Raw genomic sequence first — 27,029 nt, forward strand, 5'->3', positions numbered from 1 at the left:
AACCTCATCAATCCACGGATTTCATGCCGCTGTGTCTAAACTAAGATGTATAAATTATTTTTAAATCATGGATAGAAAGGCACAATAAAGGTTGGGAAATATGGATGGATTTGTGAGAGAGAGAAAAGATATGGACAAAATATTGATACAAAATAATTAATTTCAATTTAAAATAAATTTGTTTCTAAAAAGGTCTGTAACATTAATAAGTTCAAAATAGCTCCACACTTTTAAAGTCAAATTTTCAGAACAGGGAGAATATTTGGTATTATTTGTTGTTTAACACACGTTATAATGTAATTTGCTCCTGAAAGCTCTAGTCTTTACATCTAACAGCTTCTACAGAGGGCAAATACACCAAACGTATTTCTCAATATTGAATCTTTTCGCAAGAGACATTTTGTAACAAATGTGGCAGAGGAGGGACTATCTGCCAGACATCATCTGCTTTCCACCACAATAGCATTGAGCAATTTTAACCTCACCTTTACCACAAGCCAAAAATCCAAATCATTGAAGGTAGTACTGGACTATTACATTACGGACTTCATAACAATGCTATTGATTTATTACAACAGTGAAATAAATAACATAACATGAATGAAAGTAATGTGTTAGTGAGTAAATAATGATGCAGAACAACTGTTTCTTATTACTGGTTTATCTTTCTAATCAGAAGGAAATGAACTTTTGGTCGTCTTTTCAACATTAGCTCTATAAGAACTAATTTGTTCGATCAAGAACATCACTGTAATCATCTTCTAGTAATCAGATTAATTTTTTTTGCGCTAGTCATTGTATGTAGTTATTCTCCACAACCTAAATGTTATTGAGTTGCATTTTCACTAATGATAAGTATTTTAATTAAAGTGTGTGAATTTTAATAAACATTTAAATTCAATCTAGCTGGAATAAAGCGATGTTGAACATATTAGCAAATAGTGCATAATTGTAACCTACTCAAGTGTTTTTAAACTCATTCAATTATCTAGGGCTGAAATGCTGAGCAGTTTGTAATTCAATATCTAACAGGATTGCGGATAATGTAAACTGAAAATCTCAGCTACATTAGAGATGGATGCCGGGATGAAAAATATATTTTTTCCTCACTCATTTTGGGGAAAAGTGTAACGTTTTAAGAGCCAAACATTTATGCTGGGCATATAGATCAACAGGGATGTCCATTTTTAAAAAATTAGTTCTTACATAGCTGTCTTTTTCTGAATTAATAACCTCATTGCGTGATCTGGCTTGGTTAAGTGTGATTTTTCAATAGGGTTGGGAATACATTGTAAATGCTTAGACAATGGCCCCATACTTGAGGCACTGGGCAACCTGGCTCACGGCTTTTGTATTTTGTTTTGTTATAGGTACAATTTAACAAGATTGCAGATAATATAAACAGAAAGTCTAAGCTACATTAGAAATGGAAGCAGGGATGAAAAATAATTTTTTTCCTTGCTCATTTTGGGGAAAAGTGTAACCTTTTAAGAATCAAATATTTACGCTTGGCTTATAGATCACCAGAATAGGTACAATTATTTAATTCCAATTCTGAACCACAGTAACAGATGGGAGACCCAACCAACTGGGAACTCTATGCCAATCTTGACGTGCAAACCGGACACTGTATCTAAACACCCAATGAAAATATGGACAGCCAATGGGTCAACTAAAACAGTGTGTGTCAGGAACTGTTCAACAGGTAATTTACAGATCTGTCAGATCTCATGACTTCTATTTTCAACAATTTACATTGGAAAGCAACAAAGTTGGAACACTGGCTGATTCTGTGTGAACCATGGTCACATAGACAGATTGTTCTATTCTGAGTATTTGGTTGCCCCTAACTTAATAAAGATCTGGAAGTAAACCCAGCATTGGCTTCTTTGAACAGTACATAAGCAATACATTTTGAGTTTCAAATAGAATCCTTCCATGATTGTATTTATCTACTTGCAAATCTTGAAAGCAGCTTCAGCCTTGCAAAATGTATTCCTTGCACAGATCTGGAAATACACCAGTCAAAATACACCTTGTCTATTCATATTCATGGTAAGCCAGACCTGTGACTCTGTTCCTCCACTATCAACTCGCTGTTCATGAAACAATGATGAATATATGAGAGAAAAACACATCTCTCAAGGCATTTTACGGTAGAATTCTAAGCTCAATCAAATAGAGGCTGCAATATGTATTCCATTCTCGCTTCATATTGCTAGCTCCCTCTTCATAACAATGGACAGAAGGCCATAGTTTTCATGGAATCTCAAGTCCCGGATATACCCCATTTCCCTCCTTTAAGTTAAGTTTTAGGTGCTTCAGTACTATTCCTGAGACCGAAGCATTAGGGCTGACATTTCAGTGCAGAACCAAGGGAATTGTGAACTATATGAGCTGTTTTATTTTTCACCTGGGACATTAAAGGTTCTCAGGTGGACCCAGAGATACGAAGGCACTGATTTGAAGCACAGCAAGAAATTTTTGATGATGTTTTCCCAATGAATTGCTAAATGAAAGCACCACTAGCACCACTAAATGAAAGATAATCTGGTCATTGATATTTCAGGGATCTTGCTCTGTAATTGCCTCATTTAAAACTACTTCATTTCCAACATTGCAACAATCACTGTAGTCACTTCAAATGGAGCTCAGAAGCTGTTGGAAATTTCTTTTATCCAGAGAGGTGGTGAGAACCTGGAACTCACTACCACAGCAAGTGTTTAAGGTGAATAGTACAGATATACTTGAGAAGAAGCTTGTTTAGGTTGTGATGGAGAAATGATTTTGTGTTGAACGTTAAACGATGAAGGATAGGTGGCAGCTCAAATGGAGCATTAAGTGCCATAGATTGATTGGGCTAAAAGACTTGTATTCTCTATACTCACTAATTCTATGCATATTTTAATATTTGTTCACAGGATATAGGCATTGCTGGTTAGATTAAATTAGATTCCCTACAGTGTGGAAATAGGCCCTTCAGCCCAACAAGTCCACACTGACCCTCTGAAGAGCAACCCACTCAGACCCATTCCACTACATTTACCCCTGACTAATGCACCTAACACCACAGACAATTTAGCATGGCCAATTCACCTAACCTGCACATCTTTGGATTGTGGGAGGAAACCAGAGCACCTGACATGGGGAGAATATGCAAACTCCACACAGACAGTTGCCCAAGGCGGGAATTGAACCTGGGTCCCTGGCGCTGTGAGGCAGCGGTGCTAACCACTGTGCCACCCAGTGTTAATCCAGTTGGGGGTAAGCTACATTCTTAAACTGTTGAAGTTCCCATGGCGTGAGTTCCAAGATTTTGACACAGTAACACTGAAGGAATGGTGATATATTTCCAAGTCAGGATGGTTTATGGCTTGGAGGAGAATTTGCTGACGATGGAGATTTTCCATGTATCTGTTGCCCTTGTCCTTCTGGATGGTAGAAGTTATGAGTTTGGAAACTGCTGTCAAAGGAGCCTTGGTAAGTTGTTTTGGGCGCAGCCTATGAACGTGAAAGACACTATATAATATAAGGTGTTCTTCTTATCTTCCAGGAAATTGAACATCTGAAGGTCTGCTATCAGCAATGCCACCTTAAAGGGTTTGAAATAAACACAGTCTGACAGCTAACACCCACCACATCAACAGCACCTGCACCGGAGCTCTGATGAGGATGTGTGTAACTTTGCATAAACCAGCAGCAGATCTCTGGAGATTTAAAGCAAAAGTTTCAGAGTCAACCCAAACGTTTGAAAATTCAGCAAAGTGTGAACCTGCAAGTTAAGATAGTTCTGGAGATAAATATTAGTTTGAACAACTTCCGTTACAAGTTATAGCAAAACACACAATGTTACCTAACCCTGTTAGTACAGCGGTTGGCATAGACAATAGCATTGCTGAGTTCCTCACTGCTAACCCTGCACATAGAGTATTGCCTCTCATATTAATGCTGTGAAGACTCTGGAAAAACTATCTGAGTTCATGAGATTAGTTTGTAAAATAAAAATCTTTAGGCTTTGTTAAAAGGTATCCTGAACAAGAGATTAATGATATTGTAGTACTCATGGTTCAGTGGGTGTGCTTTCTCTTATACTTCTAGCCAAACAGAGGTTTCATCTACACTATTGTATACATTCAGATCTCAAACTAGAGTGTCACAGGCTGTGAGTATCTGCATAAACACTGTCACTGACATTGCTTCCTCCTTATCTCGAAGTAAGGGTGTTCAGCTCCTCATCACTGTCCTGTTAACCCAGATGGCTAGATGGCTGGTTTGCAATGCAGAGTCATGCCAACAACATGTGTTCAGTTCCTGCACTAGCTCAAGTTACCTTCCCAGCCTCTCACCTTGTTTGAGGTGTGATGACCATCAGTTACCTCTGAGAGAACAACTGTATGGTGTGATAAGACTGCGGTGACTTTCTATTGTAACAATCCATTACTTATATCAGAATAGGGCAGGTTCTCAATCCAGCTCTCTAGTGCAGTGTTTAACACCTCTCTTGCTACATATTCATTTTATATTGGTATCTTCCCTCTTACTGATGTCAGAATCATGTGATCAGTTACATTGTTAAGAATTGCATGCTTCTCATTAGCCCATGAATAATAATTGCCCCTCTGTGTCGGAAGCTTCATTGGTTCAAGCCCTGACTGAATGTAAAACCTAACGTGGCACTCTGGTGGAGGGCTGCACAGTTGGAAAGACTGTCCTTTGAATGAAATGATGGTGATGATGCCCTATCCATCCTTCAAGTGGTTTGCAATGTTTTGAAGACCAGCAGCAAAATTCTCAATTATGTCCTGGTCAATATTTATCCCTCAATCAACATCACTTAAAATCAAATTATCTGGTTATTAAGCATCAGTGTCTATGCAAACTCCTGTCCATTATCTCATTTTTTAGATTAGAATCAACCTAAACTTCATGGCATAGACAGAGAACACAGGGGGCCAACACCTTCAACATATTGTCTAGCTATTGTTAACAGCTAACCCGAGAATGCAACTTTTTTAAAAAAAGGTTTTGTGATTTACACATGAAAGAAGTGAAACTATCATTGTATTCTAACAGATGAAAGGCTTAACGACAATCAATTTTTCAATGTATAATTTCAGTTACATCACACTATAAATTTTTGCTATAAATTCTGTGTGTTAGGATTGAGCCCTCCACTACCACCTGATGAAGGAGAGTCGCTCCGAAAACTAGTGTGCTTCCAATTAAACCTGTTGGACTATACCCTGGTGTTGTGTGATTTTTAACTTTGTACACCCCAGTCCAACACCGGCATCTCCAAATTATGTAAACTTACTGTGTGTAAATTTGCTGCCACTTTTCAGCATTGCAACAGCAGCTACATTTAAAAAATAATTCAACATCTGTAAAGTTCTTTGTGACATACTGGGATAATGAAAGGCACTATACAAATGCAAGTCTTTGATAGTGTGAGAAGAGAGACCAGAGAATTATTACTACATTCTGATATTGAATATCACTCTTTGGCACTGAGCAAGATTGAACGCATATTGTGCTAAGGTACAATTGTGTTTCAAATTACAAATCATTGAAACAAAGTTGAGAACAAATTATCTTTTCATAATAGATCACAAGCAATATGTCAATCTTCCTCACACAAGATTGACTTATACAGCTCTGTGGAGGATTTTATTTCAGTCCAAGATGATGCCATACAACAGATTTATCAAAATGAATATACAATGTAGTAATCAGTTTGATGAGATTCATTTATATTGTTCTTCAAATAACACCAGTATTCCATTATTAAGGTGCGTTTTGAGATTTATTTGTCGCAATTGGATATGTTGTATATTTGAAACGGAAAATGTTTGAAGAATCATGTTGAAGCTGCAAGTTGTGAATGAGAGTAGTGTTGAACAAAATGGATAGCAATTTTACAGAGTCAGAATAAGTATGAAGGACCAAATGGTCCCCTTCTTTGCTGTGCGTGTTCTCTCATTCTTCCATAATGCTCATTATTAAAACTATCTGTCATTAACTCTTTCTTAAAGAGCTCAAAACTCTTTAGTCCCCACCATTAGCTTTTTATTCCTCTGATAATATACAGGCTACATACGTAATATTTATAAACCATTACATGGGGACGTTTCTAGTCTTTCAAGTTTGGCACCTTGCTTTATAGACCTTTGTTCCTTCTCAAGTTTTCTGAATAAAACAAAAATATAAAAAGAAACTGACAACTCCAAAAAGCCACATCAGTTGAACTCCAGTGAAATATGCTGTTTCATAATTGTCTTGGGCTTAACAAATGATTTACTATAAATCGTAACTTACTTTACAGATATGGAGAACTCTCCAGGTGAACTCTCACTTTCTCGTAAAAGAAAAGCTCCAACATATCCTTGTTTCAGGAGTAATTCTTCCGCTGATGTCCTGGAGATTCGGCCTATGTACCATCTGCCCAAGTGAGAAAACACAAGAAAATCAAAATCACATCAGCAGTTAATATTAGATAATCCTGTGTAATGTTCCTGTGTTTGATTAATGGAGTCAGTGACTCTGCTGCTAGCCTCTGAATCAGAATGTTACGTGTTCAAGTTTTCCCCAGAGATCTTATTTGATAATCCTTGCTGACAATGCAGTGCTGTACTGAAGGAGAGCTGTACTGTCAGGTCTACTGCTCTTTCAAATGAACTGAGGCCACATCTTCAATCTTGGTATGACATAAATAATGCACAATCTGGAGAAAGAACATGCTCACTGCCCCTGGTTTTCAAGCTGATAAATATCCCCCTTTTTTAAAAACTTCATTCATGGGTAGAGGGCATTGCAGCTGGGAGATCATTTATTACCCATCCCTAGTTGTGATTGAGAAGGTGTTTGTGAGCTCTCTTCTTGAACCTTCTTTGGCATCACAGAAACATTACACCTAATAAAAAAAACCCCAAAGAACTGCAGATACTGGAATCAGAAACATAAACAGAAATTGCTGGAGAAACTCAGTAGGTCTGGCAGCATCTGTGGAGAGAAAGCAGAGTTAACGTTTCGGGTCCAGCAAAACATTAACTCTGTTTCATGTACTCAGATACTGTCAGACCTGCTGAATATTTCTAGCAATTTCTGTTCATACATTTGATCATTATCTTAATCTGTTGGTGGAATCCTGTCAGACATGAATTAGCTGCAGAGTTCCCTGCATTGAAATAATAACTGCAACTTTACAAGCAATCCCTTGGCTGTTAAGTGCTTTGGAATGCTCTGGAGTCATGAAATTCACGATATACAGTAGTCGTTTCTGATACAACGTGATAGTTCCATTCCCATGCGATCTCGGGTTATAAGAAAATCTTGCAATAGCTGTGCTGTTTAAACTAATGTGACCAGAACCATGTTATAGCCAATTACAGGTAAGAAAGGCTTTCATTCTACAAGTGACGATCTAAACTCTTTAATCGTGTTAAAGTCAATTTGTGTTGAAGAAACACATTTATAGCAGAACCGATCATAATAAAGAGAGTTTTTAGTTTTATTCATCATTCACTTTCATTTTACCAAAGTTATATCATCAAACCTATAGGGATGCACTTAGCAATTTGTAAAGTGCAGTTAAGAATCTCTATTCCCCATAATTTAAGTAGAAAGATTTAAAAGAATTGTCGCTGTGAAGTTAGCATTGATAATAAATAGGGCCTTGTTGATACCAGTGGAAAATTATTTTCAAATGAGCAAAATCCACTCACTATTTTGAATGCCATGTTTCAGTATGGGTGAATCTACACGACTTTGTTTAAAAGATTTTTATTCAGAATTACCAGCACTGAGTTTCATTTGAGTGGAACAACACCACCTGCAAGTCCCCCTCCAAGCCACTCACCATACTGACTTGGAAGTAGATTGCTGTTCCTTTACTGTTGCTGGGTCAAAATCCTGACATTTCCTCTCTACGGGCATTGTAGGTTAACATACAGAATGTGGACTGCAGCAGTTCAAGAAGGCAGCTCACCAGCACTTTCTCAAGGCAAATAGGGACAGGTAATAATTGCTGGTCAGCCAGTGATGTCCACAACTACAAGTGAATTTTTAAAAATCAGTTTCTTTACTCAGGAGGGAGAATTATTTTAAGATATATATTTTTTTAAAAAAGCATTTAGCACACTTGCCCTCATTGCTTAGTCCTTTCAATATAGAAATTGGGACATCATATTGAGGTTATGGAGGATATTGGTGAGGCCTCATCTGAAGTGCTGTGTCCAGTTCTGTGTCCTGCTATAGGAAGGATATTATTAAACGAGACAAGGTTCCGAAGAGATGTACCAGAATGTTGCCAGGTTTGGAATGGTTGAGTTAAAGGGAAAGCCTGGATAGACTGGGACTTTTTTCACAGGACCATAGGAGATTGAGAGGTGACCTTATAGAGGTTTATTAAATCAGGAGGAGTATAGGTAGGGTTAATGTTAGATGTCTTTTTTTAGGATGGGGGATTTCAAGATTAGGAGCCATATTTTTAAGGTGAGAGGAGAGTGATTTAAAAAAGACATGAGGGGCAAATTTTGTAAACAGTGGGTGGTTCACATGTGAAACGAACTTCCTGAGAAAACTGTGTACGTGGGTACAGTTTTACAGTGTTTAAAAGACTTTTGGGTAAATACATGAATAGGAGAGATTTGGAGGGATATGGGCCAGGAGCAAGCAGGTGGGGCTAGTTTAATTTGGGATTATGTTCAGTATGGTCTGGTTGGACCAAAGGGTCTGTTTCCATGCTAAATGACTTTACAACTCTGTGAGATATGGTACTTCAAGCTCCACCCAGGATAGAAAGCATTGCTAATGATTATTCAAAAAGTCATGAAGAAATGTTGCTAATCCAGGTGGGCTGTTGATGTTCAAATACAAAAGATATCTGCCTTTTTGAGGTTAGCACAACTGCTCAGCCACAGAGTCATGAGTTGAATGCTGTAATATTTTCACTGCTACTATTTTTTTTGTTGAAATACAATTTAAAGAAAAACATACAAATTTATCAGTATTTCAACTTCCACTTGACTTTCCAAGTATAACCAGTCAAATGGAGCTTTTTCTTACCTTAACTTTTTGAAAAAAAATCATTCTTGGGATGTGAAGGCCACTGGCAAGACCAGAATTCATTGCCCATTTGAAATGCCCTTGAGAAGGGGTACCTTTGTGAGCCAAATTCTTAAGAATCACTGCAGTGTATATAAGTACCCCATTGTGGTGTTGGGAGGGAGTGACAGTGAAGGAACAGCAATCATAGTTCCAAGTCAAGATGGTATGTGACTTGTTAAGGAACTTGCAGCTGCTGATGTTTGTGCATCTTCTGTCATTACCTTTAATGTGGTATAGAGTTGCAAGATTATATGTGTGCAATACATATTTGAGAAAGACCATTGTAGCAGACACCATAAAATGAGTTAAGAATTAAATGGGGTGAGGGTTTCTAGTAAAGGGAATAGGTACAAAGGTTGGTAGGAAAAATCCCTTTGGCAGTAATCAGTTTTTTTTCTGAACTTGTCTTTGTCTACACCAAAATAAATTGGAGGATGATTTCTTCTGAGTACTACTTAAAGTGTGCAGAAGTGTAAAGCTGTGAAGTGAAAATGCCTTTATGATTGGCTGCAAAAAGCAAACCTTGGTGTTCTTTACATTACTGAGAGTGTTATATCATTGAGAGAACCAACTTTCAGGAACATTCAATAAAGGCTTATTCAGCAGGATGCTTAAGATACTAGGAAAGATCAGGGAGCTTTCCTGGTATCCTTTGCAGTGTCCAATCTTCAAATAATGCCAATACAAGTAACAAAGCAAGATCCTTCTTCTTATACTGAAAATGTGTTGCTGGAAAAGCATGAGTCCTTCTTCAGGAATGCCCGAAACGTTGATTCTCCTGCTCCTTGGATGCTGCCTGACCTGCTGCGCTTTTCCAGCAACACATTTTCAGCTCTGATCTCCAGCACCTGTAGTCCTCACTTTCTCCTTCTTCTTCTTATAACCATATACTTTTTTCATTTATCTATCAGGCAGGTTTTGCCGTGCATTATGTGTACAAATCTATGTGTCCTTGCAGATCACAGTACTGTGCACACAAACCTTCTGCACTCATGGAATTCACAGCATCAGACAATCCTAATGAATTATTCTGCCACTCGTACAGTGAGTCCAATTGCAATACCCACAGTTCCAGCTAAGAACCATAAGACCATAAGACCATAAGACATAGGAGTGGAAGTAAGGCCATTCGGCCCATCGAGTCCACTCCGCCATTCGATCATGGCTGCTGGGCACTTCAACTCCACTTACACGCATTCTCCCCGTAGCCCTTAATTCCCCGAGACAACAAGAATCTATCAATCTCTGCCTTGAAGACATTTAGCGTCCCGGCCTCCACTGCACTCTGCGGCAGTGAATTCCACAGGCCCACCACTCTCTGGCTGAAGAAATGTCTCCGCATTTCTGTTCTGAATTTACCCCCTTTAATTCTAAGGCTGTGTCCATGGGTCCTAGTCTCCTCACCTAACGGAAACAATTTCCTAGCATCCACTCTTTCCAAGCCATGTATTATCTTGTACGTCTCTATTAAGTCTCCCCTTACTCTTCTAAACTCCAATGAATACAATCCCAAGATCTTCAGCCGTTCCTCATATGTTAGGCCTACCATTCCAGGGATCATCCGTGTGAATCTCCGCTGGACACGTTCCAGTGCCAGTATGTCCTTCCTGAGGTGTGGGGACCAAAACTTGACACAGTACTCCAACAGTAAGAACAGATTCTTACCTAACCCCACATATGCACAATATACCATGACAAGAACATAACGTTCAGTCTGTAGATGGCATAGGAAACTTACTCATGTGGCTTCACTTTAATGTAATTCTTTGGAACAAAGCCTTCTAACCCACGCAATTCAGCTTTATACCAGTTAGGGTCATCCTCCATGTTAAGCACCTGAAAGAAAGACATTGACATTAGTACAGATGTCCATTCAAGAACAGAATGGTCACCGTCTTAACCACTTCATCTTCCAACACCCCATGCCTTCACTCTCAGCCACTGTTTTCGGCTTAAGAGCCTTTGTTAGTGACTCCACAAATTTCTTTCTCTATTCTATTAAAATCATTTCATTGTTAAGTTTCTCTTTCTATCTATAGTTTCCCATCACTTTTGAATCTACATAAAACCTCATATTGGTCTTAATCTCCCTTCTATATGAGGTGTTGGAAGCTAACCACTGTTCCCTTAATGTGACCTAATTAATGTTTGCTGATTATCCTTTACTTTTGTATTCTGTCTTGATTTATGAAATTCATACTTGTTGTGGCAGCTTTTTATGTCTTTTATGTCTTTATAATTGAATTTCATATTTGATACTTAAGGTCTCTCAGTACATTCACCCCTTCAAATTGTGTAGATCTGGTCAGTTTCTCTGGAGAAGGAAGCAGCATCCATGTTTCAGACCAATGACATTTCATCAGAATAGTTTCTACTAATTTTGTTGAATGATGCCAGCATTTTCTGCTTTTATTTCAGATTTCCAGCTTCTATAGTATTCTTCCTTTAGATTGTTTCACAGAGTCATTGAGTCATAGAGATCCACAGCCCTTCCGACTATCATATCCACACCAGTCAAAAAAAATCCACCTACTTAATCTAATCCCATTTTCTAGCACGTGGCCCATAGCCTTGTATGGTTTGGCATTGCATATGCACATCTAAATACTTCTTAAATGTTATGGGAGTTTCTGTCTCTGCAGTCCTTATAGGCAGTATTTTTCAGATTCCCACCACCCTCAGAGTTTAAAAGATTTTTCTCACAACAGCTGTAACCCTCCTACCTGTTGCTTTAAATCTATGACCCCGGTAACTGATCCCTCCATCAAGGGGAAATGTTTCTTCCTGTCTATCTTGTCAATGTCCATCATAATTTTATACATCTTAGTTATGTCCTCTCTCAATCTCCTCTGCTCTAAGGAAAACAGCCCACTCTGTCCAGTCTCTCTTCACAACTGAAACTCGCCAGCCCAACAATATCTTGGTAAAAAAACAAATTACTGCAGATACTGGAATCTGAAACCAAGAGAGAAAATGCTGGAAAATCTCAGCAGGTCTGGCAGCATTTGTAAGGAGAAAAAAGAGCTGACGTTTCGAGTCTAACTGACCCTTTGTCAAAGCTTTGACAAAGGGTCAGTTAGACTCGAAACGTCAGCTCTTTTCTCTCCTTACAGATGCTGCCAGACCTGCTGAGATTTTCCAGCATTTTCTCTTTTGGGTTCAATATCTTGGTAAATCTCCTCTGCACCCTCTCCAGTGCTATCATGTCCCTCCTATCATGTAGATTCCAGAACTATACACAACATTCTCGGTGTGGCCTAAACAAGGTTTTATATAGTTTCAGCACAGCCTCTCTGCTCCTAAATTCTATGCCTGTGCTATGTCTTCTTAACCACTTTATCTATTTGTAGTGATACCTTAAGGAACTGTTGTACATGCCCACCAGGGTTCCTCTGATCCTTGGTGCTTCCCAAGGTCCTACTCGTCATCATGTATTCCCTCGCCTTGTTTGTGCTGTCCTACTAATTGTCGGGCGCTGGGTAGTGTTATAGAATAGAGAGACCTAGGGGTTCCTTTGAAATTTGCATCACAGGTAGAAAGGGTGGTTAAGAAGGCATTTGGCATGTTTGCCTTCATTGCTCAGACCTTTGAGTACAGGGGTTGGGCTTGTACAGATCATTGGTGAGGCATCTTCTGGTGTACTGTGCCCAGTTCTGATCACCATGTTATAGGAAGGAAATTATTAAGCTGGAGAGGATTCAGAAAAGATTTGCCAGGATGTTGCCTGTAATAGAGTGATTGAGTTATAAGGAGAGGCTGGATAGGCTGGGACATTTCTCACTGGAGCTTAAGAAGTTGAGCGGTGACCTTATCGAGGTTTATAAAGCATGAGGGATATAGATAAGGGTCTTTTCCCTAGGATGAGGGAGGTCAACACTAGGGGACATATGTTTAAGGTGAGAGAAGAAAGAGTTATAAAGGACATGAGGGGCAACGTTTTACACAGAGAGTGGTTCATGTGTAGAATGAACTGCCAGAGGAAGTGATGGATGTGAGTACAGTTACAACATTTAAAAGACATTTGGTTAAGTACATGAATAAGAATGATTTGGAGGGATATGGGCCAAATGCAGGCAAGTGGATCTGGTTTAGTTTGGGAACATGGTCGTCATGGGCTAGTTGGCTGAAAGGTCTGTTTCCATGCTGTATAACTCTATGATCTCAAATTCCTCTGGACTGAATTTCATTTGACATTGATGAACCCATCTGTCTAGTTTACTATATCCTTTTGTAGTGTAAGACTACTCTTGTCACTATTTACTACCCCACCAATTTATGTATCATCCATGAACTCACTGATCGATCATCAACATTCAAGACTAAATAATTTGTATAAACCACAATAGTAAGGGCTGTTATCCTTGTTTTTCTCCCAACATATGGTTAAGTCTGAGACAACACAACAACGATTACTGTCTCTTGTTGAGACATCCCAATAATCTACTTTTTTTCAAGGAATTGTTTGTATTTCTTGTCACACCTTAGCTACGCCCCCTCTTTTCTGGTTGGGAAATATTTAGACTTGTTCATACGTGTTGATTAGTTCAGTTACCCTTTGGCAAATTGGAATTTCCCCACAATTAAAGATAGCTTGTCAGGTCTGTAGTTTCCTGTTTTGTCTTCTACCCATTTTGCCTAAACAATTAAGTCATATGTTGCGATTTTATAACCCAGCAACACAACCCTCAAAACAGGGCAACATTGAAATATTGTGACAAATGCATTTACAGTTTCTTCATTTGTTAATACTTTACAATGAAAATCAGCTTGCCCCAAAAGATTTGTCTAACTAAAGTTCCAAACTTTGCCCAATATCAAATTCATTAAGTTCCTTTCCAGGGCTGAGTTTTAGTTTCCTTTTGGGTAACTGGTATTTTTTTCCTCTTGTTCTAATCTGAAGACAAGATCCATTTAAAAAGGTTGCCATTTCATGAACTTTCTCACAGGCTATTCCCTTAAAGCAGGGACAGTCAGTACCACAGCTCAGTAATTTGGACTGGAATATCAGTACGCAGTTGTAGCAATCTTTAAAGGAAAACAGCCCATCAAGTTGATAACCATGTTATTGTGCCCATTAAATCCTCAAGCTATAGCTACAATATTACATAACCAATTTTAAGTTGCTATGTTTTGTAGAGTTTACATGTGCTTCATTTGCATCAGAAATTCTCAGTAACTGAAATAAAACATCTTGCCTCAGTGCTTTCCCTTTAAGTGAATGTATGGCACATGTCTTCTATTATCTAACTCTGACACTTCATCTCATTGCTTTTCAGCAGGAGGAGGAAATATGGTGGTTGCTTGCTTGCAGTTGATCATAGTTCTGAAAATGCAGGTGGCCTGTACCTCCCTGTACAACGCCTAGATAAAATGCTGCAAAATATGACACTGTGGTTCTGCAGAGCATCTCACAAGTTACTAGAATAGGATAGTCAGGTAGGATAGATGTGAGGAACTGATACACCACCACCTGTCCCAATTTTTGTTACTCTTTGTGGTTTTCTTCATTCAGCATGTCCTGTGGTCCATATGCGACTGGTACTGAGAAGCAAGTTGGCAACTGATCACCTGTTATATCACTCTTGCTCTGAACCCTAGCATTCTAATGTAAAATTACAAATATTTACAGTTAAGAAACAATCCAAATAGTCCGTGCCACTGTTTGTGCTCCACGCAAGCCTCGGCCCAACTTCCCTTAATTCAATTTACTTTCATATCCTTCTTGTCCTTAACTAACTGCCTGGTATACATCAATGTTACTTGTCTCATCTGCTCTATGCTGTAGTTGCTCATTGTACTCACACTCTGCAATTATCAGTTTCTTATGTTAAAATTAGATAAACTTAAAGTAGGCAGATGTGTTTGAGCTTAAGTTGTCTATGACTCCACAAAGCATTCAATCGAGTAACTTCACTTAGACTCAGGACCTCTAAGTGGGCCAATTGGTCCCGGTAATATTAGTTGCTCCAGAATGAATTGCAGTTCTGAACATATGGGATTTGTGGGAATTCTCTCCACTGTCAGCTGCAGACATTGGAAATTGTTGACCTCACAACGAAGCTGCAGTATATAAAACATTGATGTTTGCATGTCCAAGTTCCATGGCATGGACGCTGGTAGGTTTTAGTCCTTGCATCCAATAGCTGATTGGAGATTAAGGCAGCCTCTGATGCCTAATCTGAAACTGTCTCCCAACCAAGAGGTGGGCAAATTGCTTTGGACAGAAAGAGATGGGCACAGCATTAAAAAACAGTCTGGGGAGCATGGAAGGAGACATGGATGGATTGAATAAGAACATAAGAAATAGGAACATCTGGCCCATCAAGCCTGCTGTACTATTCAAGAAGATCATAGCTGATCTTTTTGTGGACTCAGCTCCACTTTCCCGCCCGCTCACCATAACCTTTCATTCCTTTGCCATTCAAAAATATCTCTATCTTTGCCTTAAAAACATCCAACTAGGAAGCCTCAACTGCTTTATTGGGCAGGGAATTCCATAGATTCACAATGCTTTGGGTGAAGATATTTCTCCTCAACTCAGCCCAACAACTGTTCCTCCTTATTTTGAGGCTATGTCCCCTAGTTCTAGTTTCACCTCCCAATGGAAACAATCTCCCTGCTTCTACCGTACTATTCCCTTCATAATTTCATATGTTTCTTGAAGATCCCTCTCTCTTTCTTCTAAATTTCAATGAGTACAGTCAACCTTCTTGACTCTGGAATCAACCTAATGGGAATGAGGAGGGAAGATAGAAAGAGATATCTAAAAGGGTGAAAGATTGAAGTATGGAAAGAGGTTAAATGGAGGAGGAAAAAGATTGAAGAAAGGAGATATGTGCAAGGATGAAAGGAAGTTTTTTTTTCTCATTCCCATTCCCCAAATAGACATCGCAGTGGCTCAGTGTTTAGCACAGCTGCCTCACCGCGCCAGGGACCCTGGTTTGATTACACCCTCAGGTGCTGTCTGTGTCGAGTTTCCATATTCTCCTTGTGTCTGCATGGGTTTCCTCCGGGTGCTCCGGTTTCTTCCCACAGACCAAAGATGTGCAGGTTAAGTGGATTGGCAATGCTAAATTGCCCCATAGCATTCAGGGGTGTGTAGGTTAGGTGGATTGGCCATGGGAAATGCAGGATTACAGGGATAGGTCTGAGTGGAACGCTCTTTGGAGTGTTGTTGTGGACTTGATGGGCCGAATGGCCTGCTTCCGCACTGTAGAAACCTTCTGAACCTTCTGAACATAGGTTGGTAAAATATATTCCCTCGTGATGGGTACACAGGACACCCTCCATTTCAAGCTGTTGTAGGCTTTGCTCTCTTCCTTTCCAATCTTGTGGTCTTTCAGCCTGATGACATTTGTGACCACATTCAGAGCAGACAGAGGAAGTAAGATTTAAAATAGCCAGAGCTATTGTGATAGCCTAGGGATGATTCTTGCTTAATGGTAAAGCTCTTTTTATAGCTTGATAATGCTTTTGTGAAATATCCACAATATGGTAATGCATTAGAAGAGTAAGGCAAAGCCCAATTTGGATTCTCTTAAAAATAAAATTGTACTCTGCAACGTCTGGATCCCTGTAAGAGTAAATTAAGCATGTATCATGATACTGAGCCCTCACTATCTTCTCTCAGGAAAAATATAAAAGTTTTCTCTTTTGCCTATTGTAGTAGGTGTGTGTATGGTTCTACATATTTTTACCACATGACTCCCCTCAAATTATCCCCCTAATTGCCACCCATTACAAGTAGCCCCAGCTATCCAAAAGTACAGCATTCCCGGGAAACCTTTCATAAACCAAAAATGGCATAAAGAGAAGGTGCATGATTTATATAGGAAAAAGTATTGCAGTTTTTTGTAAATGTGAAAACCCTCTTCGGTTTCATGAAAATTGGTACTAATTTAGGTCTTTTGTAAAAGGGAAATTGCATCAAATGAACGTTTGAAAAGCGGGGGATATCTGTTATGCACTTGCTGCTTCAACTGATAGGGAACAGGAGTGTAAGTGATCCATCTGAATACTTGCCTGTGAACTGGATGGAATTGCTCAATAAAAGTGACACACTTTCAGGAAGCTTCAATTTTAACTCCGACCCCTTTGTTCAGAGTCCACGGTGGGTAGAACATTTCAAGAAAGTGAGTCTGGGTCTAGGTTCTGAGAGACTAGAAGGCCTGAGGCCTGGTTGAAATTCTAACAAAGAACAGCTTGTCAAGTTCCTTGCCATCTGTGTATGCCTCTGTGGTGAAATAGTGATCTCGGCATTCAGCGACGGGCATGACAAAAATCAAGTCTTTTAGATATTGAATTAGTTTGACAACATAAACCAGTCACAGCAATAACCCACAATGGTGTGTAGCATGTGATAACTCCCACAAGAATGTAGAACTGAATGTTGTGTGTCGGGTTTACGAGAATTATGGAGCTGTTGGACTGCCGAGTGTAGTGTTCTTTGGATAAAAGCTAAAACAAGATATGCTTTATTGTTCAATGTGTCTAAAATGACATTATTTTACAACTCAAATCATCAAATCTCATTGTCCTCATAGAAACAAAGAGCAGAGTGTAAAACTTGTTCCTCAGAGGGAGAGCCCCACTCTGGAGATTTGGCCAAAAAATCAAGGAGACACTTCCGGAGGTCTCAGGGTGGGATGTTAAACTGAGACTCTCTTTACCCCCTCAGGTGGACATAAAAGATTCCATAGCACTATCATGAGAGGAAATTTTATTCAGACTTATCAGACCCTTAGGGTGCTTAATAAAACAGTTGTTGAGAGGTTGTTTCCCCTTGTGGGAGAACTTAGGACCAGAGGGTCTAGTCTCAGAGGAAAGAGTCACCCATTTAAGACAGAGATGAGGAACATTTTTTTCATCTCAAAGGGCAGTGAATTAGTGGAATTCTTTGCCACAGAAGGTGTCAGGCTGGATCATTAAATATATTCAAGAGTGAAACATACAGGCTCTTATTCAGGAAGGTGATCAAGGGTTACGGGGAAAAGGTAGGAAAATTGAGCTGTGGATTATCAGACCAGCTCTGATCTCATTGAATGGCAGAGTAGACTTGATGGGCCTAATGCCATCTTTCTATTCCGATATTATCTAGATTTCTGCTCTTGTTTTGAAGGAGAGCAGTGTACATTTCCAGTCTGCCTCCAGCATTGTGGCCAATATTTGCCCCTCAGTCAACGTGACTAAACAATCATAATATCCGGTATTTAGCTCACTGTTGTTTATAGGAGCTTGTTGCAGCATTTCTTAGCATTTCAACTGTGAGTACACTTCAGACTTAACGTACTGAATGTGCTTTAGAGAGACCATGAAGGAAGCCAAGGAAATGCAAATCGCCTTTTATCCGTGGGGACAAAAACCAATTTATAATCTTTACTGCTTGCAGGTATAGCTGAGTCATCCTGTGGGAGCTGCTCCTGCAAAGTAAACGCTGATTGTCACATTCTAACCACCAGTAGCAATGTAATAATGGCCACTTGAGTGAGGCGCCACAAAATTATTTCTGTGTGGTTGCACTCTCAGTTCTCCAGCCAAGAAACTGAGCCTTCAGCAAAAGGAGGTGACGGAAAATAAGTTAACAAGAGAAATAATGCTACTCTGTTCCTTTAGGTTCAAGAAGATGGGCAATTATGGGAGATTTCCAACAAAAGTACAGATTGACTGCCTGCAAGTAATTACCGGCTGCAATGCATTATCTTAATCACTTTTTCCCATGGGCTTGTCATCTACTTCTGTGTGATTCTTTGTCTTAATTTTAGCCTAATATTAAAAGTTGTGGAGTCAAACACAAGCTGGGTTGAACTGATGCTTTTTTTTTCTTCAAATGCAGTTTTAAAAGTTCAACTATTACAATTTTAATTCTCAGGCGCAAAGTGATTTTCTAACATCCCAAGGTGCCCACCCACCAGTCTTAAACCCAATCAAAATTCTGCTGCCTCCACTCTAAAACACACCAAGTCCCATTTACCCATCACCCATGTATTCATGACCTACACTTGATCTCCCAGTCCTTGATAAGAATTTGATTTTAACACCCTTTGTCTTATTTTCAAATCTCTCCTCGGCCTCTTGCTCATCTATAAGGCTCCAATCAGGACACACTTGGAGTACTTTGCACAGTTTTGGGTCCCATATCTCAGGAAGCATGTACTGGTTCTGGTGCGAGTTCAGAGAAAGTTCACAAAAATGGCCCCAGGAATAAAAAGTTTAACATATGAGGAACGTTTGAGGACTCTGGGTCTAGGATGAGGGGAGTTTTAATTGAAACTTACAGAATACTGAATGGCCTAAACAGAGTGGATGTTGGGAAGACATTTCCATTGAAAGGAAATACTAGAAACCGAGAGCACAGCCTTAGAGTAAAGGGAAGACCTTTTAGAAGGAGGTAAAGAGAAACGTCTTCAGCCAGAGAGTGCTGAATCTGTGGAATTCACTGCCACTGAGGGCTGTGGAGGCCAGATTATTGAGTATATTTAAGACTGAGATAGGTTCTTGATTGTCAGGGAGATCAAGGGTTACAGGGAGGAAGTGGGAGAATGGGGTTGAGAACGTCTCAGCCATGATTGAATGGTAGAGCAACTCAATGGGCTGAATGGCCTAATTTCTGCTCCTATGTCTTATGGTCTTTGGTCTTAAATCTACCTCTACAACTTCCTCAGCCTTACCACCCTGAATGATTCCTGTGCTGCTCCAACTCTAACCTCTTTCATATAACCATTGCTCAGTTGCCTGGGCCTGAACCCTGGTATACCCTCCTGGAAAATTGCTTTTCCCCTTCTTTTCCCCACTCTTACACTCTATTCTATTTCACATTAATATGCCCCAAGTTCCTACACAGGGGGATTACCAAATAACATTTAACACTGAGCAGCATAGGAAGCATTAAGACATGGGAAAGAGTTACGCCTTAAAGAATGTCCTAAAATTAAAGTTTCTTTTCATCTTAGGAGTAGAGGAAGTAGGAGTAGGCCGTTGAGCCACCCAAGGCTGTTCCACGTTTCAATGAGATCATTATAGATCTTCTATCTCAAAGCTGTTTTCCCATTCTAGCCTAATATCACCCGAAACATTTAATATCTAGAAATCTGCCAGTCTCTGATTTGAAAAGTCTCAATGACTGGAGCAGAGAATTCCAGAGATTCAACACCCTATGAGTGAAAAAAGCGCTCGTCATCTTCATCATATATGGCCTACTCTTTATTTCAATACTTTGTCCCTTGAAGGACTCTCCTTCTCAACATTTCCCTTGTCTGAAGTGGGGTGACCCTCAAGTTAAACCACCACCAGTCGTCTCTCTATCTTTCTCTCTCTCTCTCTCTCTTCCTCTTCCCTGGTTCTAGACACATCACCAACTTGAGAAACCAACCTTCCTGCATGTACCCAGTTTGACCCTTGTAACAACATTATTTGTTTCAGTGAAGTCACCTTTCATACTTCAAAACTCCAGAGAATAAAGGCCCAGTCTCCTCAATCTCTTCTTATCGGACAATCCCACTATCTGTCTGGTTAATCCTTGATGCACGCCCTTTGAGGCAAGTATATACTTCAGCAAGGAGATCAAACTGTGCACAATGCCAAATGTATGGCAATAAAAATGGTGTCATTTGTCTGATTGCAATGGAATCATATCCCAACTTTCAGGATCTGAATGAGGCCCTTAAGTGATCATAGACACCTCTCTAAAACCCCTAAGTAAAAATGGCAGTCTGCTTATCTCCATCCTCATGTCCCAATTTTAACCTTTACTCTCTGCTGATGCCATCTTGTTGGGCAGCAGGAGTGTCTGGGTGGTATTACAACGTGGCTATAGTATTGTTGATTCCTGAGGGCCATGCTTTGTCGTCTTAAAACTGGTTCCTGGCATTTTTAAAAATGTAAAATAACATTTAGAGTTTTCAAAATAACCTTAAGCGGCAATGAATAAGTTGAACAAATTAGTGAAAAGCTGTATTCTGAACAAAGCTTCTGTCACTGATATCTAACATTTTCATTAGATAACTGGTGAATTAATTGATTCAATGCGCATTATTGTTTCAATGCAAGTTTCCTGTTAGAAGTTATGAATAATTCTGTATAATTTGGAAGGATCATAAGCAGTTTCTCATATTAAAGAAAACCAGAATGCTGAGCTGTTCTGACACACTAAGATTGATGGGGCTAATCATCTAAATATTGAATGGTTATTATTTTATGTTAGATTATTTCATTAAGGCTGAGGTAGGTAGATTCTTGGTCAGTCAGGGAATCAAGGGTTATGGGGAAAAGGCAGGAAAGTGTGTAAGAAGCATCAGATCAGCCATGATCCTGACAAACAGCAGAGAAGACTTGAGGGGCCGAATAACCTCCTCTGCTTCTATTTTTTATTATTTTCTATTTTCTATTTTTTTTGGGAGAAAGAATTAAGCAGAATTTTCAATGCAAATTTCAAATTTACTAAACAACAGAAATGATTTTGTTCAATGTATATATTGTCCAATACTATCAAAACACTCCACACGCCAGTTTTGCTATCCCTTCTTGTGAAGTAGGATTGTCAGTACCTTGACGAAAAGGATAGCCTTTGGAAAAGTAACCCAACAGCAATCCATTTTTTGCAAGTTCACTTTAATCACTGAGTTAAACACACAGTAGATATAAGTTATGAACTGTTTGATCTGGATATCACAAATGGGCTGTTTATCGTTCACAAGCCTTTAGAATATAATAAGTGAACAAAGTCTCCACAGCATAATCACAGTGTGGAATCTGAAGGAAAATCCATGAACGTGCACACCATCCAGTAGTTTTGGGATGTTAAAGGGCTGTCATACATGTTACAGCTGCACAGAGCTGTTGAGCAGTATCCAGAACAGGGAGAAATAACCTTAAAATTAGAGCTAGGTTGTTCAGGAGTGATGTCAATTGTCACTTTTTCACACAAAAGACAGTGGAACTCTTTCCCAAGAAAAAATGGTGATCAATTAAATATTTCAATCTGAGATTGAAGTATTTCTTGTTAGGCAAAGGTATTAAGGATTTCAGAAACAATGAGGATAAATAGAATTAATACGCTCATCAGCCATGATCTAAACTGAATAGTGGAACAGGTTTGAGATGGTTGAATGGCCTTCTTCAACCTACTTGGCACTAAAAATAATCAGGAAGAAAAGTAACTGCTGGCTTTAAATTTCAAACAGTGCAGGGAATGGGGCAGCTGTTTAAGACTCACCTTCAGAGTTTCTCCCTTGTTGAAACTCAACTCATCTGGGGCTGAGGCTGCAAAGTTGTACAAGGCGACTGCCTCCATGGTGCCAGGCGTTGGGAAGGGCACTTGTTCCCTCCTGCCCCTCCCGGGGATGTGAAGTGGTTAAATCCAGGTAACGGTTTAGAAGCTGCAGATACTCTTTGTTCTAGTCTCAGTCTCCCTTCCTTTCGTCTCACCGTGTTGCCTTCCGAGGCTGAGCTGTTTAAGTTTTAATGAGGCTGCGTGTTTTGTGTGGAGGAGAGGTGTAGTGCTGCCCGGCTTCTCACAGTGTCTGAACATCACTTGAATGTGAAAAGCATTTCCGTCTGCTACGTCTCAAAGGGAAGGGGGATTTTTTTTTTCTCTTTCTTCTGTCTTCAGATGCAATACACAACAGGAAGCTCATGTCACATTATGGCTGAAATATTTACCAGCAGTGGAATTTTGTTTTGTTGCTTCTCTCCTCACTTCTGAGCACAAACGTCTCTGACGCACTGCATTGTTAAGTATTCAAAGTGCTGATCTATTTGTATCTCACCAATTTCTGCCTCCTCCTGATGGTTCTGACACTCATGTACAATTCACAGTCATAGTTATTTTCAACTCCTTGACCTGATACTCAATCTTCCTATCTGACCTCAGGGAGTAGGTTGGTAGAATATTCAACACAACTTCAATTTAATATTGTCTCTGGTTAGCAAATGCATGTTAATTCATATAAAACATACAGAATTGTGTGTATGCATATGAGTGTGTGTGTAACTGCATATGAGTGTGTGCATGTTTGCACATATGTGTGCATATATATGTGTGATGCACATGTGTTTATGTCTGATTTTGAGACAAAGCATTAAACCCATCTGCTGTCTTAGTTAGACATTAAAAATCCTGAGATTGTGAACATGATGCCAAGAACATGGGAGGAAAGTATTATGCATCCATTACCATTTTCTTCTCGATGAATGCTACACATATACTGATACTGTAAAAGGATTGTATCACATTCTCTGCAATGTATTACTGATGATAACATGTCCCCCTGAAGTCACTTATCGTGGTATTAGAAAAGGTCATATCCTTGGGAGGAGGGTGACTAACAGAATTTAAACTATTAGTACGATTACATTTTTACTTGACATCCTGGTAACTATTTACACTTGTTAGCTTAGCATAAGGCTGTAAACAGAAACATCTCACTCCGAAATCTGCTACCATGTGATCTCTTACATCATTACTGATGCAGGCTGACAATTTACATTCTTGAAAATTAACACTTTATTCTTCAGAAAGTGGGATTTTCAAATAAGGGATCTGTCAATTAATTATATGGACTAGAAATATTTCTGAGACTAAATTTGTTTTCCTGAATAGTCAGGTAAACATACAAGTATTAATTTTTATAGAATTCTTTCCATGTCCACTCCTTGCAGCTCCGCCTTTCCCAGCATTAACCTTGGCCACTCTCAGTCCAAAACCATGGACCCAATAGTTGACTGTTGTACAGGTCATATCACAGTTTTTAACTATTGCTACATCATTAACACTTCAGTAAAATTCATCACCAGATTTCAGGAATGTAATCAAAGCAAGAGGCAAGCAAAAATGCTTTTGCAAGTTGAAAGCTGCAACTGTTTAAGTTGTAGTAGACTTGGTATTTACATGCACTAAATATATTTAACAGGTCATCAAACCTGCAAATGCTAACTTCTGTCATTTCCTTAATTTGGCTGCATTGCATGACACTTTCATTTGCTGCTGAAAAGTAGTTTTCACATTCTTTCAGTGTTGCAATGGAATGCACTCAAAAAGTGGTTAGCTGTCAAAAATGGTGATTAATTGCCAGAATGTTAATTATTTGCCATATATATATGTGTACATATAATATATATAAACACACACACACACACACACACTTTGGCTTTCACTGCAGAAGTAGTTTTGTGAAAGTGGTGTTTGCCCCTGTTATTAACCACTCCTACCCCCAGTGCTGGTAAAAAATATTTTGCCAGTTCAAATCAACCTGAGACATGAATGGTCAAAACCACCAATTTGTCTGTCATTAATCACAGTAAAGAATGTGTTAAAGAGGTTCCTGATGAACATGATTGCAGTCATCATTACCAAGAAGGAAGCTGCTCTGTAATCAAATTATGTTTGGAAGTTGCATTCTGTGGTTCATGTGTGGAACTTTTCCCCCTCCCTGTTGTGGCTTAGGCAACGGCAGATAAGTGGGAAAATGTGATGTGAATGAAAGAATCTGATTCTCTGTATCAGGAGAAATGTTTCTTAGCTTCCTTTCCAGTTGTAAATGGTGAACTCAGTATTTCACTGTTGAGTGAAAACTACATTATTTCCATACATTTGCATCTTCTAAAAACTCCATCTCACCCTACTCATATGCCACTTCCAATTCTCCCTTATTTTACCAAGAAACTAGATGATGCAAATTTCCAACATGTTAATCCAAGCAGCTGCAGGTCACCAAATGCTTGTTCTGGCCATCATGTAGACACTGTGTTCTTTATGGTATCTCGTGCACTCACACAGGGTGTTACTTATGGCTTTTAGCTTGTTGTTGTAGTGCTCAATGACTTTACAACTTGTTAGGACACTTGTCTCCACCTACACTAGATTACTTTCTTAGAGCACACTCACTGACCTCAGCACTGACTTAAAGTTTGACAGCCTTTGTGTGGGTCACAATGCTTTCTCAGGGCACAGGGTCGTTCGTGCTCAGTTACATGCTGCCAGTCTCTGGCAATTTTTTCTTTGGCCATCAGTCCTGTAGCATGTGCCAGCAGTTAACACAGCAAACATACTGCATGTTCTTCAAGCAAATTGTCAAATGCTAAAGTCAAAGCGGAGCAGTTCTTAGGGGGGAAAAGGGGATAGCAGGCTGTCAGAGATTGCTGCTGCAGCAGTGCAAAGGGCAGTTCTGGCTGCAGTCTCTGAAGCTGGCTGTAACTGGGCTTTAAATATGGCACCAGTGATGTTAAAGGTGAAAGGTCCCAACTGTTTGCATGCTTTTGTCTCTCCGGCCACATGATTTTCAGAACAATGCCCAAGAGCCCAGTTACCTAATTAATAATGTGAAGAATAGAAGACTGTGTGAGAAATGTCACTGTAAACCAGGCACAATGAATCTTATACTTTAACTGAAATTGGAAGAATTCCACTCTATTATTTCAGCATTTACAATCTTCACCTTTCAGCACAGATTTGTCTTGTGTGTGTAAGAGATGTCTTTGGTTTGATGGATAGAGTCAAACTCCAATATTTTGGCCTCCTTGTTATGCTACAGTACAGAACCAAACTGTGTTTGTAACTTAACAAATGTAAAGTTTTTTTTATGAATAAAGTATATTTTTGAAATAAGAAAAAACTTTTACATAGTCAGTCAAGCATAACTAAGATTGAGAAATCTCCCTACTTACAAGCAACTTGGGGCATTTTGGCATAGTGATAGTGTCCCTACCTCTGGGTTCAAGTGCCACCTCCTCCAGACATGTGTCTAAAACAGATCTGAACAAGTTGAATTTAAAAGAAATCTACAAAAAATGATCTGTCTAGCTCCTTAGAAGCTGATTTGCAAGTAATCACATTCGATAGTTTATATACAAATATAACATTCAGTTGCCAAATGCATATAACAATACATGTACAGATTAATATTTGTGCCTGATGTTTTGAAAATCATCTTGTAATGTTGAACTTGCATCAGCAGTGTGTTGAAATCACTTGACTCATATTTAATTATATACCATCCATATTTCCATTTTTCTCTTTGCTGCTTCCATGTGTTCATATCAGGAGTTATAAATGCAGCCATTTCTCTGTAAATTGACCTTTTCTTGAAGAGGAAGGATTCAAGAATTTGAAGGGAAATAAGTTGTACATGCATGAAAGCAAAATTTCCCTCTGTCACATGGCCATGTGGTATGCAAATATCAATTCCATTCAGACAATTTCTCCTTTCAAGACCCACAGATCCACAAACTATCTTAAAACTATCTTACGTTTTTATTCACTTTACAACTTTCTGACTCAACATTGAGGTCAGATCACGTCACGCCATGATTTTCCCCAACAGCAGGTGGCAGTAATGAATCTGCTGTTGCTATTTTCAGCTCTATTTGTCTTTCATCTTTTGTTGCTTCTCCTGCCTCAATACCAACTCTTTATTATCCCTTTTCCTGTTGACTCATTCGTCCTCCATGGCATGACAGGCCATTGTTTATGTTCTTTTACCTGTTCCCTGCCTCTGAATTGGCTTAAAACCAGTTAACATTTCTAATCTTGGCCAGTTCTAATTGAAACATCATTGACCTAAACTTCTAACCTTGTTTCTCCTTTCACATTTACCTCCTGACCTGCATTTTTTTAAATATCAAGAAACTGTTTGCAGGCTGTTCTCCCATTCCAACATTCTGGAAATCTGCTTTAAACAGCCTTCTTTCTCCTGTCAGTAAAGATGAACATTGAGTAAATGTGATTTTTTGTTCTGTCCATCTTCTGTTGGATTTTCTTGGCTTATGAGCTTTTATTGAGCCATCGAGGTCTACAGCAATGAAAAAAGCCCTTTGGCCCATTAAGTCTGCGCCAGCTAAAAACAAGTGCCTAACTGTTATTTTATTTCTTGTCTTAGTGAATTGTGAATGTATTAAGATTTGAACTTGCTCGAATCAGCAGCTTTACAAAA

General features: G+C 39.2%; 1 protein-coding gene across 1 annotated transcript in view; it reads right to left on the reverse strand.

Moving 5' to 3' along the window:
- LOC140464607 (GRB2-related adapter protein-like) overlaps positions 1-22,786 on the reverse strand; it is a 50,401-nt gene extending 27,615 nt beyond the window's left edge. Inside the window, exons 1-3 of the mRNA XM_072559887.1 lie at positions 22,316-22,786; positions 10,844-10,941; positions 6,316-6,438 (exon numbers count right to left, since the gene is read on the reverse strand). Of these exons, the coding sequence (XP_072415988.1) occupies positions 6,316-6,438; positions 10,844-10,941; positions 22,316-22,393 (299 nt within the window). The 5' untranslated portion in view covers positions 22,394-22,786. The remainder of the gene's footprint in view (positions 1-6,315; positions 6,439-10,843; positions 10,942-22,315) is intronic.
- Positions 22,787-27,029: the final 4,243 nt, after the last annotated feature.

Source organism: Chiloscyllium punctatum, chromosome 40 (assembly GCF_047496795.1).
Source record: "Chiloscyllium punctatum isolate Juve2018m chromosome 40, sChiPun1.3, whole genome shotgun sequence".
In the NCBI taxonomy this organism is placed as follows: Eukaryota; Metazoa; Chordata; class Chondrichthyes; order Orectolobiformes; family Hemiscylliidae; genus Chiloscyllium; species Chiloscyllium punctatum.